This window comes from Grus americana, chromosome 1 (assembly GCF_028858705.1).
Source record: "Grus americana isolate bGruAme1 chromosome 1, bGruAme1.mat, whole genome shotgun sequence".
NCBI lineage: Eukaryota > Metazoa > Chordata > Aves > Gruiformes > Gruidae > Grus > Grus americana.
In genome coordinates, this window is record NC_072852.1 from 35,659,290 (window position 1) to 35,670,449 (window position 11,160).

At 41.8% G+C, this 11,160-nt stretch overlaps 1 protein-coding gene across 2 annotated transcripts; it reads left to right on the forward strand.

The window, feature by feature from the left end:
• The first annotated feature begins 37 nt into the window (after nucleotides 1-37).
• ATP23 (ATP23 metallopeptidase and ATP synthase assembly factor homolog) lies at nucleotides 38-8,112 on the forward strand. 2 transcript variants are annotated; one of them, XM_054845238.1, is made up of 6 exons: nucleotides 38-257; nucleotides 969-1,014; nucleotides 1,122-1,203; nucleotides 1,489-1,626; nucleotides 4,525-4,608; nucleotides 5,529-8,108. In XM_054845238.1, the coding sequence occupies exons 1-6, from the start codon at nucleotides 77-79 to the stop codon at nucleotides 5,730-5,732; spliced, it is 735 nt and encodes a 244-aa protein (XP_054701213.1). In that variant the 5' UTR covers nucleotides 38-76; the 3' UTR covers nucleotides 5,733-8,108. The 2 variants fall into 2 exon arrangements, with proteins under 2 accessions (XP_054701213.1, XP_054701225.1); XM_054845250.1 differs by having other exon boundaries at nucleotides 127-257; nucleotides 916-1,014; nucleotides 5,529-8,112.
• The last annotated feature ends 3,048 nt before the right edge of the window (nucleotides 8,113-11,160 follow it).

Genomic DNA, 11,160 nt, shown 5'->3' on the forward strand with positions numbered 1-11,160 from the left:
GCTGCCGTGCCTCTTGCCCTTTGCCCCGCCGCCGGGGACGGTGGCCGGCAGGCGCGGGGAGGGGTAGGGGTCGGCCATGGAGCAAGGAGAGGCTGCCTCGCCGCCGGCGGCTGAGGAGAAGGGTGGGGAGGAGGAGGATGACTTCGGCTACCGGCTCTTCCCGGACCGGAACAAGAAGCCGCAGAGCTTCCTGGTCCGCAGCTTCTTTACCTTCCACAACAGGTGCCAGCTGATGCTGAGGATGACCCTGGAGACGAGTAAGCGCTTCCCCGTCCCCGGGGGGGCCCGGGCCTGGGCCTGGCCCTGGCGCAGCGGAGGGCGCCCCAGGTGGAACCGGGGACGTCCCCGTCCCCCGCTGGTACGGCCTGCCGCGGCTTGCGGTGGTGACCTTGGGCCGCAGGGTCTCGGGGCGGGAGCTGCTCTCCTTCCGCTGCCGCTGCCCACCCCGGGGCGGCTGGACGGGGCCCAAGCAGCTGGCGGGATGGGGCTGCTGCTTGGTGAACACGCTGATTTTGGTTAAGATAAAGAAGATACAATCTCAAAAGTGGCTGTGTGCTTTTTTTCCCTATCAGAAGGTCCTTCCCTACTTCTTTCTCTTGAAAATTTGGAGGATTTGTCGATTTCTCGTTCATTTGTACCCTTTTCGCTATGTGATATTGACTGTTAATGTTACTGAAAACAATGGTCACTATAGGTTACTCTGTTTATGTCTATTACTAATAAAATAATGTCAGAAGTGACTTGATTACTGAATAGCTTTGTGTTTATCATGATTCTATATCACTATGTAGCCTGAGCTGTAACAGATGCTAGTTGCATTAGGGTTAAATACTTTAAAGTATGAATTTGCATGTGTAGTACTCTTCTTTTTTCTTTCTTCTGTTTTTCTTGACTGTCTTCATATTTTGGTTATAGATGGCTTTCAAAACTTTTGTGTAGAGAAATTGATTGCAGCAATGTTTTTCTAGATCCATATGCTCAACTTCTTCTTGAGGCTATGAAGCAATCTGGTTGGTATGTAAACTAATTCATCTTGTTCTGTGTAGTAACATCACTGTTATACAGAGTAACTGGTCTTTTTCAGATTCTTCCTTATAACTTGGTTTGTTTGGGCCTTTCAGCACTGTCTTCAATGACCGGCACTTTTCTTGTGAAAACTGTGATGGCTGTGTCAGTGGAGGTTTTGATTCTGCCACATCTCAGGTAGGCATTGGACATTATCCTTCAAATGACCGTGTTTTTCTTCAGCATTTTGTTACTAGGATTAAATTTGCTAATGCTGATATCTGACTTAATCATGAAAATAAGATAAACAAAGGATGTTCCATGGTATTGGAACTAGTACACTGCAGAATGATGAGGCTATTAATGTTGAAAAACAATGATCTAAAGAGTCTAAGTGCTGTAGGTGATGTGTGCTGGGTCTCTGAGAAACAAGGGAGATGTTGAAACTTGGTGATAAGACTACCTGTATCTTTTCTTCTACAGATTGTTCTGTGTCAGAACAACATTCGCCAGCAATCCCATATGAACCGGGTGGTCACACATGAATTGATTCATGCTTTTGATCACTGCCGTGCACATGTTGACTGGTTTAAAAATGTCAAACACTTAGCATGTTCAGAGGTGAGTTAAAATGCTTCTAATGTTGTTGTTATGTTAATTACTGCTGGTTATTAGGCATGGTGTTATGCAGACCTCATTTGGTTTAATCCCATTAATACATTTTGTCCTTTCTGTCAGGTCAACCTAAATAGTTTCATGCAGAAAACAAATATTTAGTTTTCACAAATATTAAGTCAATGTCATATTAAATAGAATGTGATCACTGTGAGTGTAACCATAACAAGAAGTGGTTATTACAAATGAGAGTAGTTAGAGATGAAAACACATTCAAACATTAATCAAATGTTTATAGGGTTCTTTTTCTCCCCTGCAAATCTTGGTATGTTGAGGAGTTACCACAGTAGTATGGTAACCTTATTTTTGTTTAGATTTTTTTGTTAGCAACAAACTTGTCTTTTCCTATGACATACACTTTTTTATTAATTGTGGTGTTGCTAATAGTACACTTTAGTTATGACTTTGTGTCAGTTTCAGAGGATGTAGGAATTTGCTGCTTGAAAGGCCTTAAAAATTGATGCATTATAAGGTGAAATTAAACTGAGCACAGGCTCGTAAGGATTCCTCTTGTGTACACGACTTTTGTGTATTCACAGGCTTTTAGTTGATTTCTGATGTAATCCATATCATTTTCCCACAGAAAAACTTACCCTTGTGATTAATACTATGAAAGTACATTCTTGTGACTGTGTGAATTAGGTGGCTTTTTAACTTTAAAAAAATATATAAAATGATATAACGTTACAGTGGCTTTGTTTTGGATTTTTGGTTGGTTGGTTGTGGGTTTTTTTTAATGAGAAAATATTTGATTCCAGACTTAAGATGTGCACAGGTTTCACCTATAAACAGTATGTGAGAGAAGCAAAATTATGAGTTTGGTACAGAACAAATCAGATTTCATAAAAATTAATCTTAATTCATTAATTAAATTCATATTTGCTGTGGAAGAGAGTCATAGTCACATATTTTCGTTATCTTTTTATAGCTAAAACTTAATGAAGTAACTTTATGTGGTATCAATCAAGCCATTCTGTATAGCTGGTGGGGGATTGACCTTGGCTGGCTGCCAGGCACCCACCAAGTCATTCTCTGACTCCCCCTCCTCAGTAGGACAGGGGAGAAAAATAAGATTAAAAAGCTCATGAATCAAGATAAAGACATGGAGGTCACTCACTAGTTACCATCATGGGCAAAATACACTCAGCTTGGGGCAGATTAATTTAATTTATTGCCAATTAACGACAGAGTAGGATAGTGAGAAATAAAACTAAAAATACCTTTCCCCAACCTCCCCGTCTTCCCAGGCTCAATTTCACTCCTTTTTTCCTGACTCTGCTATCTCCTTCCACCCAAAGTGGCATGGGGGAACGGGAGCTGTGGTCAGTCCATAACGCTTTGTCTTTGCTCCTCCTTCCTCCTCCCTCCTCGTGTTCTTCCCCTGTTCCAGTGTGAGGTCCCTCCCATGGGATACAGTCCTTCATTAACTGCTCCAACGTGGGTTTTTCCCATGGCCTGCTGTTCTTCAAGACCTGCTCCAGCTTGGGTCCTTTCCACAGCGTACAATCCGGAACAGACTGCTCCAGCGTCAGTCCTCCGTGGGCTTACCAGGAAACCTGCTTCTGTGTGGGCTGTCCATGGGCTGCAGCTTCTTTCAGGGCATGTCCCTCTGCACTGGTGTGGGGTTCTCCACGGGCTGTAGGTGGATATCTGCTCCACCATCAACCTCCATGGGCTGCAGGGGACAGCCTGCCTCACCATTGTCTTTTCCACAGGCTCCAGGGGAAACTCTGCTCCGGTGCCTGGAGCACCTCCTCCCGCTTTTTCACTGATCTTGGTGTCTGTGGGGCTGTTTCTCTCACATTTTTCTCACTCTTCTGTCTCACAGCTGCCATGTAGTGGTTTTTACCTTTTCTTAAATATGTCATCACAGAGGTATTGCTGATGGATTCCGCTTTGACCAGCAATGGGTCCATTTCAGAGCCAGACGAAATTGGCTCTGTCCAGCATGGGGACAGCCCCTTGTCTCGTCTCACAGAAGCCATCCCAGCAGGCCCCCCACTGCCCGATACAATAATTCAGAATTATTCACTATCATCTATTTTTTGTCTAAGCATTTACACAGTGCAGAATAAAGCATGTAAGCGTCAAGCATAAAATTAGAGAACATACATAAAATAAGATAGTGCTTGTTCTTGCTCTTGTTGAGATTATTTGTTTGCTTCGGGTCTTTTGATACTTATTTTAATATATGGTGTTTACAGTTTTTATTGTCAGCTTTTTAATTCTTACATTTCATATTTTCCATGCATTTATTCTCATTCTGGTACTTAATTATAGGAAATCCAGTTTTAGTCATATTGCCTACCTGAGGGGTGGGGGTGTGGAACAATTGGCAGACAAAAGAAATACGCAGAGGACAAGACAGTTAACAAGCGAAAACATACACACACATTTAAATGTAGCTTTTCCTAAAGCAGGTGGGTTACTGTTCTTATGAGTATTGCAGCTGTAGTCTTTGAAAGGTATCTGCCTTTCCTCCTGACTCTTGTATCAGCTTCTGATATAGCTTGGGGACAATATTACTTTCCATGTTCTTTTAGCAGTTCATACATATATATATATTGCACATATGATCTCTTCCGTTCATTCATGGGATTTGGGATTATGTGAGACTTGGTCCCTGGAGAAACTTACAGGTTCTATAGTAATACTTTGCAGTTCATTGAGACTGAGAGGGTGGATATAAAGGGTAATATGTACTTAATAAGTACAAGTAGCCTTGGGAATATTCTCTACCAGCAGTCACCAGAAAGATACTGAAGAAAAAAAAATTGTTACAGCTTTTTTTTACTTTGTTTTTCCCTGTGTTTCTCTGATCATGTGGCTTTTTTTTCTTAATAGATTCGAGCTGCTAATCTCAGTGGAGACTGTACACTGATGAATGAAATAGCCAGGTTTAAATTTGGATTGAAAGGACACCATCAGGTAAAGACTGTAGATGTTGAAGTCTACTGATTTGTTGTGAGCCATCTTTACCTACTTGATCTCAGCCTTCTACATTTTCATAGCTGGAAACATCAGAGAAAGAAGTAGATGCCATGAACTTGTCACTTTCTCTTAATTAACCTTGACTCTTTAATGATTCATGAAAATTTTTTTTTCTACCTTGTTATTTTTGTTGGGGTGAAATTCCTGAATACTTAGTCATATCATAGAGCATGACCACTGACGATGGATGGTTGGTAAGAACCAAACAAAAAACAGGGGGTGCAGGGAGGAAGGAGAATGACAGGGGTTCTAAATAACCTCATGTTAAGTCTTACAGGAATTACTTTTTTTTTTTTAATAGTAATGAAAACTACGGGTTGAGTCCCAAGTAGTTGTTCATGTTAGAGTGGCAGTTAGCTTGTAGCAGGGGATGTTTACATCTTTTTTTTTTTTTTTTTTTATCTTTTAGTAGACAAACTGTGTAAGCAAAAGTTGCCGTAAGGAGAGGTATCAAAATGAAGGCCAGTAGAGGAGTCATTCCTTTATGTTTTATAGCTTTTCAATTGGAATAGTACTAACTGGTATTTATGTCTGTTTCTTTCTGACATGTTTTCTCTTGTGTCCAAGTCAAGTTGTACAAATTCTTGATACCTAAAACAAAAGCCAAATGGTATTTTGATTACTGTTCTAAGGAATGTCTTTTACTTATCTGATAGGTTTTTTGCACATGGAGAACTAAAACACATAGTTAACACAGGATGGAACAAGAAGAGTACTTTGATGCTTATTACAGGCATTGTTTGAGTCTTCTGTGATACATAATTATTGCCTATGTAGTAGGAGTTAATACTTGACAAAATCTGAAAAAACAAATTTGTACTAATGACAGATTTTTCTTTATCTAATTCCCACTTTAGACTTGTGTACGAGACAGAGCAATTCGTTCCATTCTGGCTGTTAGAAAAGTTAGCAAAGAAACGGCAGAAAAAGCTGTGGATGAAGTTTTTGATGCCTGCTTCAATGATCTGGAACCTTTTGGAAGAATCCCACACAGTAAAACAGATGCAAAACGTGCTTATAGAGACTTTCAGAACAGAGATCGCTATAATGCTAATTTGTAACGGAAAAAAATGTGAAAAATTATTTTAATATCTGATTGTTCTGTAACATCTGGAGTTACAGTCTAAGCACACAGTGCTGGCGGAAAGGGCAATTCTATCAAATGTATCAATGAATTTTGTAAACTTTTTCCAGGAGCCAACTTCCATGGAAGTACACAAAGTAAACGAAAAAGACTAAAAGCCGTATTTCCTCACTTCTTGTTCCAGGAAGATAATTTAGTACATCAAATAATGATGTGCACGTTTAATTCTGCTCAGTCTGACTAGGAACTGGTTTCTGAAAGTTTTATTGTTACTGAATAAATCTTTTCATAAAATCTTTATGTTTCCACCATCTTTGATACGCAGTCATAAACTTGATGATTTTCCTCACTCTGTTTTAAAAGGTGGGCACCTGACCTGCAGCTCTGGGGTCTAGATTTAATAACTATGGCTAAACCCAAAATTGAATAAACTGCCACATTTGTTTTTGAGGACCTCCTGAAATTTGTGGAATTCCAGCTCATCTAATGTTAACTTACATGTATGTAACACCGTTTGGCTTTTTAGCAGTTCGACTGACAATTCTGCTTGCCATATCAAACCCACAAGCTAGGTAAGCATTGGTGAGAGTGTCCACCAGGTTGAGCTTTGCTCAAAATGTTGGTGTAGCTTATGGTCTTCTTCCTGTACTTGTTAGGTGGCTAAGTTCATCAGAGGAAAGCAAGAAGCTGCTAGCTTCATCCTAAGCCTGAGAGAAGCTGTCTCATTCCTCCATTATCTCTATATATAAGGTATTATTGTCATGGATGCAAGAGAACCACATTTTCCTCTCTTTCTTGAAATTAAAGGTGCGATTCAACCACAGGTATGGTTCAGTGATGTAATGGAGATGTGGCTCCCCAGTCAAAGGTTTGTAGGCATAGCTGCCGTAACAGTTGGTGGATCCAGACTCAAGTGTGAAATTTGGTTCCAGAAAAGATGAAATGATGCCCTGATTGTTACTGTTTCATAGCAAGTGCAAAGCATTTGAGACAGGTTTTCAACTTCATAGGATGTCAAGATCTGAGTAGTGGTAGTGGTGTCAGTTTTCCTGTTTGCAACTGCAAGAACAGAATTGCTGAGGTTAGCGGGGACCTGTGGAGACACTACTGTTTCAACCACACTGCACAGAGCCTGGTCAACTAAAGCATGTTCCTGAGGCACATGTGTAGTTGGGTTTTGAATATCTCCAAGGATGGAAACTACAGCCTCTCAGGATAACCTGTTCCAGTGCTTGATCACCCTTGCAGGTTGGTTTGTTTGGGGTTTTTTTCCTCCTTATGTGTAAATGGAGTTTCCTTTATTTCCCTTTGTGCCAATGTCCTCTTGTCCTTTCTTTAAGCACCACTGAGAAGACTGTGGCTCAGTCTTCTCTTCTTGCCCCATCAGGTATTTATGCACATTGATAAGATCTCACTGAACTTTCTGTTCTCTAGCCTGAAGAGTCCTAGCTCTTGGTCTGTCTTTGTAGGTCAGATGTTCCGATCCATTTATCGTCTTCAAGGCAATTTGCTGGACTCGCTCTATGTCCATGTCTCTTTTGTACTGGGAAGCCCAGAACTGGACCCAGCACACCAGATGTCTCGCCAGTGCTGAGCAGAGTGGAAAATCACCTCCCTCAGCCTGCTGGCAACTCCTCCTAACACAGCTCAGGAGGCTGTTGGCTTTGTTTGGTGCAAGACTGTGTTGCTTGCATACAAATTGGTGTCCACCAGCACTGCCAGGGCCTTTTCTGCCAAGCTTCTTTCCAGCTACCTGATTAGTCCATGTTGTGTGCTGGTACCTGTTGTTTTTCCTCCCCAGGTGCAGGAGTTGGCATATATATCCCTTTGAACTTGATGGGGCTTCTCTCTGCCATGTCGAGGTCCCTCTGAAGGGCAGCACAAACCTCTGGTCTATCAGCCACTCCCCCCAGTGTTGTATTGTCTATATACTTGCAGAAGTCACGCTACTCCTATCTTCCAGGTTGTTAATGAAGAGGTTAAATAGCCTTGGCCCTGATACCAACACCTGAGGTATATTACTAGTGTCTGGCCTCATTGTGTGTAAGTCCTAGACATGGTTAGAGAATCAGCATGGACTTGGGAACATATCAGCTAAATAGTTTGCATACCTGCACTCTGGAGATTTAAACAGTTTGAAAATATCAATGTGAATTGTTCTGTTCACTTACCTTAAGTGTCAGAAAACCATTCCAGGTTTAATTTATTGCTGTAGGTGCAACGATAGGTCAAGTACCTGGAACCTGGGCCCTAAGCACAGGAATCTGCTAATCATGTTTTGTTCGCATTGAATTCAGTCAGGCAAGAAACCCTGTCTGCTCTGCTACTTGTTGAGTTAAAACTATCTGGAAATAGCAGTAGAATGCCACCTGCTACCTGGACGGGCTTAGACAGCATCTAAAGTCACCATACAAACTTGCAGTTTGAACCCAGAACTCAGGTTTAACCACTTGGAAGAACAGCTGCATATCTACAGGCATTTTATTTTTATTCTCTGTTCATTGTAAAATGCAAAAGCAGTCCTGGGTGACCTGGACACCCAGGTCCTGCAGCTTAGGTTCTCACTTGCCTTCTCCCGAGAGAATGTCCCTATCACAGAGGCAAAATTTTGTGGTTCTGCTCTTGCTTTCCTTGGCACTGTGCATTTTGCATTCTTCAGCTCTCTTTCTCAACAAGGTTTGGAAAGAAAGCAAGAAAAGCTGGATGAGAGTGGAAGTGATGACTCCATAAATATATTAGGAGAAGAAATTTAAGTCATGGTACAAAGTTGAACAGTTATAAAATGGTCATGGTTAATTTAAATAAAAAATTATAAAAAATTATACAAATTAGAAGGTGGCACATAAGCATCTGAAGAGTAGAGGTATTCTAAATAAGACAGAGGACAAGGAATATGCATTATTTGTACTGAGTGTAGGGAAAAGTTTGATCCCAGAATGAGAAATTTTAAGTCCTTTAGTATTCTGAAAAGGATTAACTGAAACTAGATTGTTGTGTCTTCACATTTATTTGCATTTCAATTCTGCTGTAGTAATCCTGTATTTTGAGATTTCTCCTGGTCACTGACAAAGTTTGTAAAGGAAAAGGCTATTCTCCCTCTTTCATCCTCTCCACCCCCTAATATGTATAACTTCTGTTTCCAGTTCTTTGCTGCCCTCCCCTGCAGTACTGGGAAGGCTGCAGTGATAGTAAGGTTGAGTTAGGATGAGCTGATGGATTTGAGATCTTAAACCTTTAAATACACCTTGATGTGTTTTGGTCACATGCTCAAGGTTAAACTAATCGCCAAATTTGGGATCAGTAAGAAAATTTTTCATTATTAATTTGATAGGGATGACTGGTATTTTTTTTCCTTACCTTGTACCATGGAGACTGAAGCAATGCTCTGAAGGCTTGAAGAGGAGATATTCTAGTTACTGTAGCTGCCCTAGTGAAGGAATGAGGAGCTGGATAGTGTGCAGGGAGGGAAGCGATTAGATTAAATGGCTAGCTAAGGTCTGCACCAGTCACCCGTGACATTGAGTGGAGGAAGATGTTCACATATAACAATATGTAGCATGAGTGGAACATAGCAGTGATGCTAATGGCTGGTGTCCACATGCATACTTAGAGGTGTGAGCAGAGCAGAAGTGCCTGCAGGAGACCATAAACAGTAGGATAAACAGTGTGATATAATCTGTAAGGACCTAATTAAATGCACATAATAAAGAGCTGTTGATGCATTCTTTGGATTTAAGCTATTGAGCAGCTGGACACTGTTTCATCCTGTTCAGGCACTAGCGCACAGCTTTACATTTGCAGCCTGCTATTGCTGCTCTGAACAGAGAGTCCTGTGTGATAAGCCCAGCGCTGAGCTGAGCGGTGACTGTGGCAAGGCTGGGTGAGTCTGGTCCTCGGAAATGAGATCTGAAGCAGGCGATTACAGCTGTGCAGCAAGAGCTGTCCTGCACGCTGGGGTGTTGGTAGGGAGTTAGGCTTCCTGAGCCCATAGTGACCACTGGGACAGAGTGGCCACTGAGAAAGGCAGGACTGGAAGGAGCAGCCATCTGAATAGCCCAAGAATTTCATGTGAAGTGATGGTCCTTCTTGTTATATGGATGAAGCTCATTGGCATGGCCTCAAATGCTATCTCTTCCCCACTTGTGGCACATTTGTTAGTAATGGGAAAGCTCTTATGACTTTAGTCCTTTATGCGCTGAATCACTGCTTATGTTCTGGTTGTCTCTGGTGGTGGAGGACTGGGCATCATGATGAGTGTTGCATTCTCCTGTTCCGTGTCCCTATATGTTCTGTGACGTCAGGACTGTCAGTGTATGAAGCTTTTTCAGGCAATGTGTAACTACTAGATTTGGCTGCTGTGGAGCAGCAGACTCCCTGGTGAGACCTGAGCAGGAGTGAGGCACTGAACTGCTCAGGTAAGCGAAGGTCAGGACACGTACAAATCTCAAGTGCCTGACAGACTCTAAGGATGGAAGGGGACGGTCCTCCCAAGTACCTCCAGAATTAGGCAGCCTCTGAGGGACCCTTTTTTGACTGCAGCTTTGGGCTCCTGTGATCCACCTATTTTATTTTACATGCCTACATCCTTTGGATCTGACTGTCATTCTGTTATGTCCTCCTGAGAAGTATTCAGTCATGTAATTATTCTCCAGTCCAATAAGCCTGCTCCAAAGGTGTCACTCCAGAAAAAGCTGCATGAAGAAGGTGATAGCAAAGACAGCTGCTTCCCCTGTCCCCTGAGCAGAGCCAGCAGTGCGTCACCATTTCCTGAACAGCAGCAAACGCTTCAAAAAGATTCAAATGTAAGTGCTGTCCCCACAAAGGACAAAGCAGCATGTCCAAACAGTGCCCAAGAGATCTGATCAAGCCTGAGTTGTCTGAATTGTTCTGTTCATGTTGGACTATTGGTGGGTTGCATTTATTCCCAGGTGTAGTATAGTACGTACGTACAGGTATCATTGCTTCTGGAGCTAAACAGCAATGCAGATCCCTTGGAAGGTCATCCTAGTTGTCTTGGAGGAAGTAACATCTTGGCCAAGATTCCCCAAACCTGTGCTTTCAGTAGTTTCGCAGAATTTCAAATGGATATTTCATAATCTTATTTTCTTGGGGTAATTCCATCAGTGACTGACACAGTCACGTGGCTGAATATCCGAACAGAAAAAAATGGATATAATACCCTACATACCTATGGAGAAAATTACACACTGAATTCTAAACTTCCCATCTTTGATGTAATCTAGATAGACCTTCCGGGTTTTCTAAAACCCCCTGAGGACCAGAGATGCCTTGGAACAGCATAATCTTGTGTGTTAATATTCCCTTAACCTTTACTGCTTTTCAAATCCCCATTTTAGTCAGTACGATGCATGATGCTGTGTTTTTTATAATAATTCTCATACATA

What these genes read in the sequence shown, in the direction of transcription:
- ATP23 (XM_054845238.1), top strand. Translation starts at nt 77, where the DNA reads ATGGAGCAAGGAGAGGCTGCCTCGCCGCCGGCGGCTGAGGAGAAGGGT. An exon ending in GAGGATGACCCTGGAGACGA is followed by an intron (nt 258 to 968) that starts GTAAGCGCTTCC and finishes ATGTTTTTCTAG; the next exon opens with ATCCATATGCTCAACTTCTT. An exon ending in GATTGAAAGGACACCATCAG is followed by an intron (nt 4,609 to 5,528) that starts GTAAAGACTGTA and finishes TTCCCACTTTAG; the next exon opens with ACTTGTGTACGAGACAGAGC.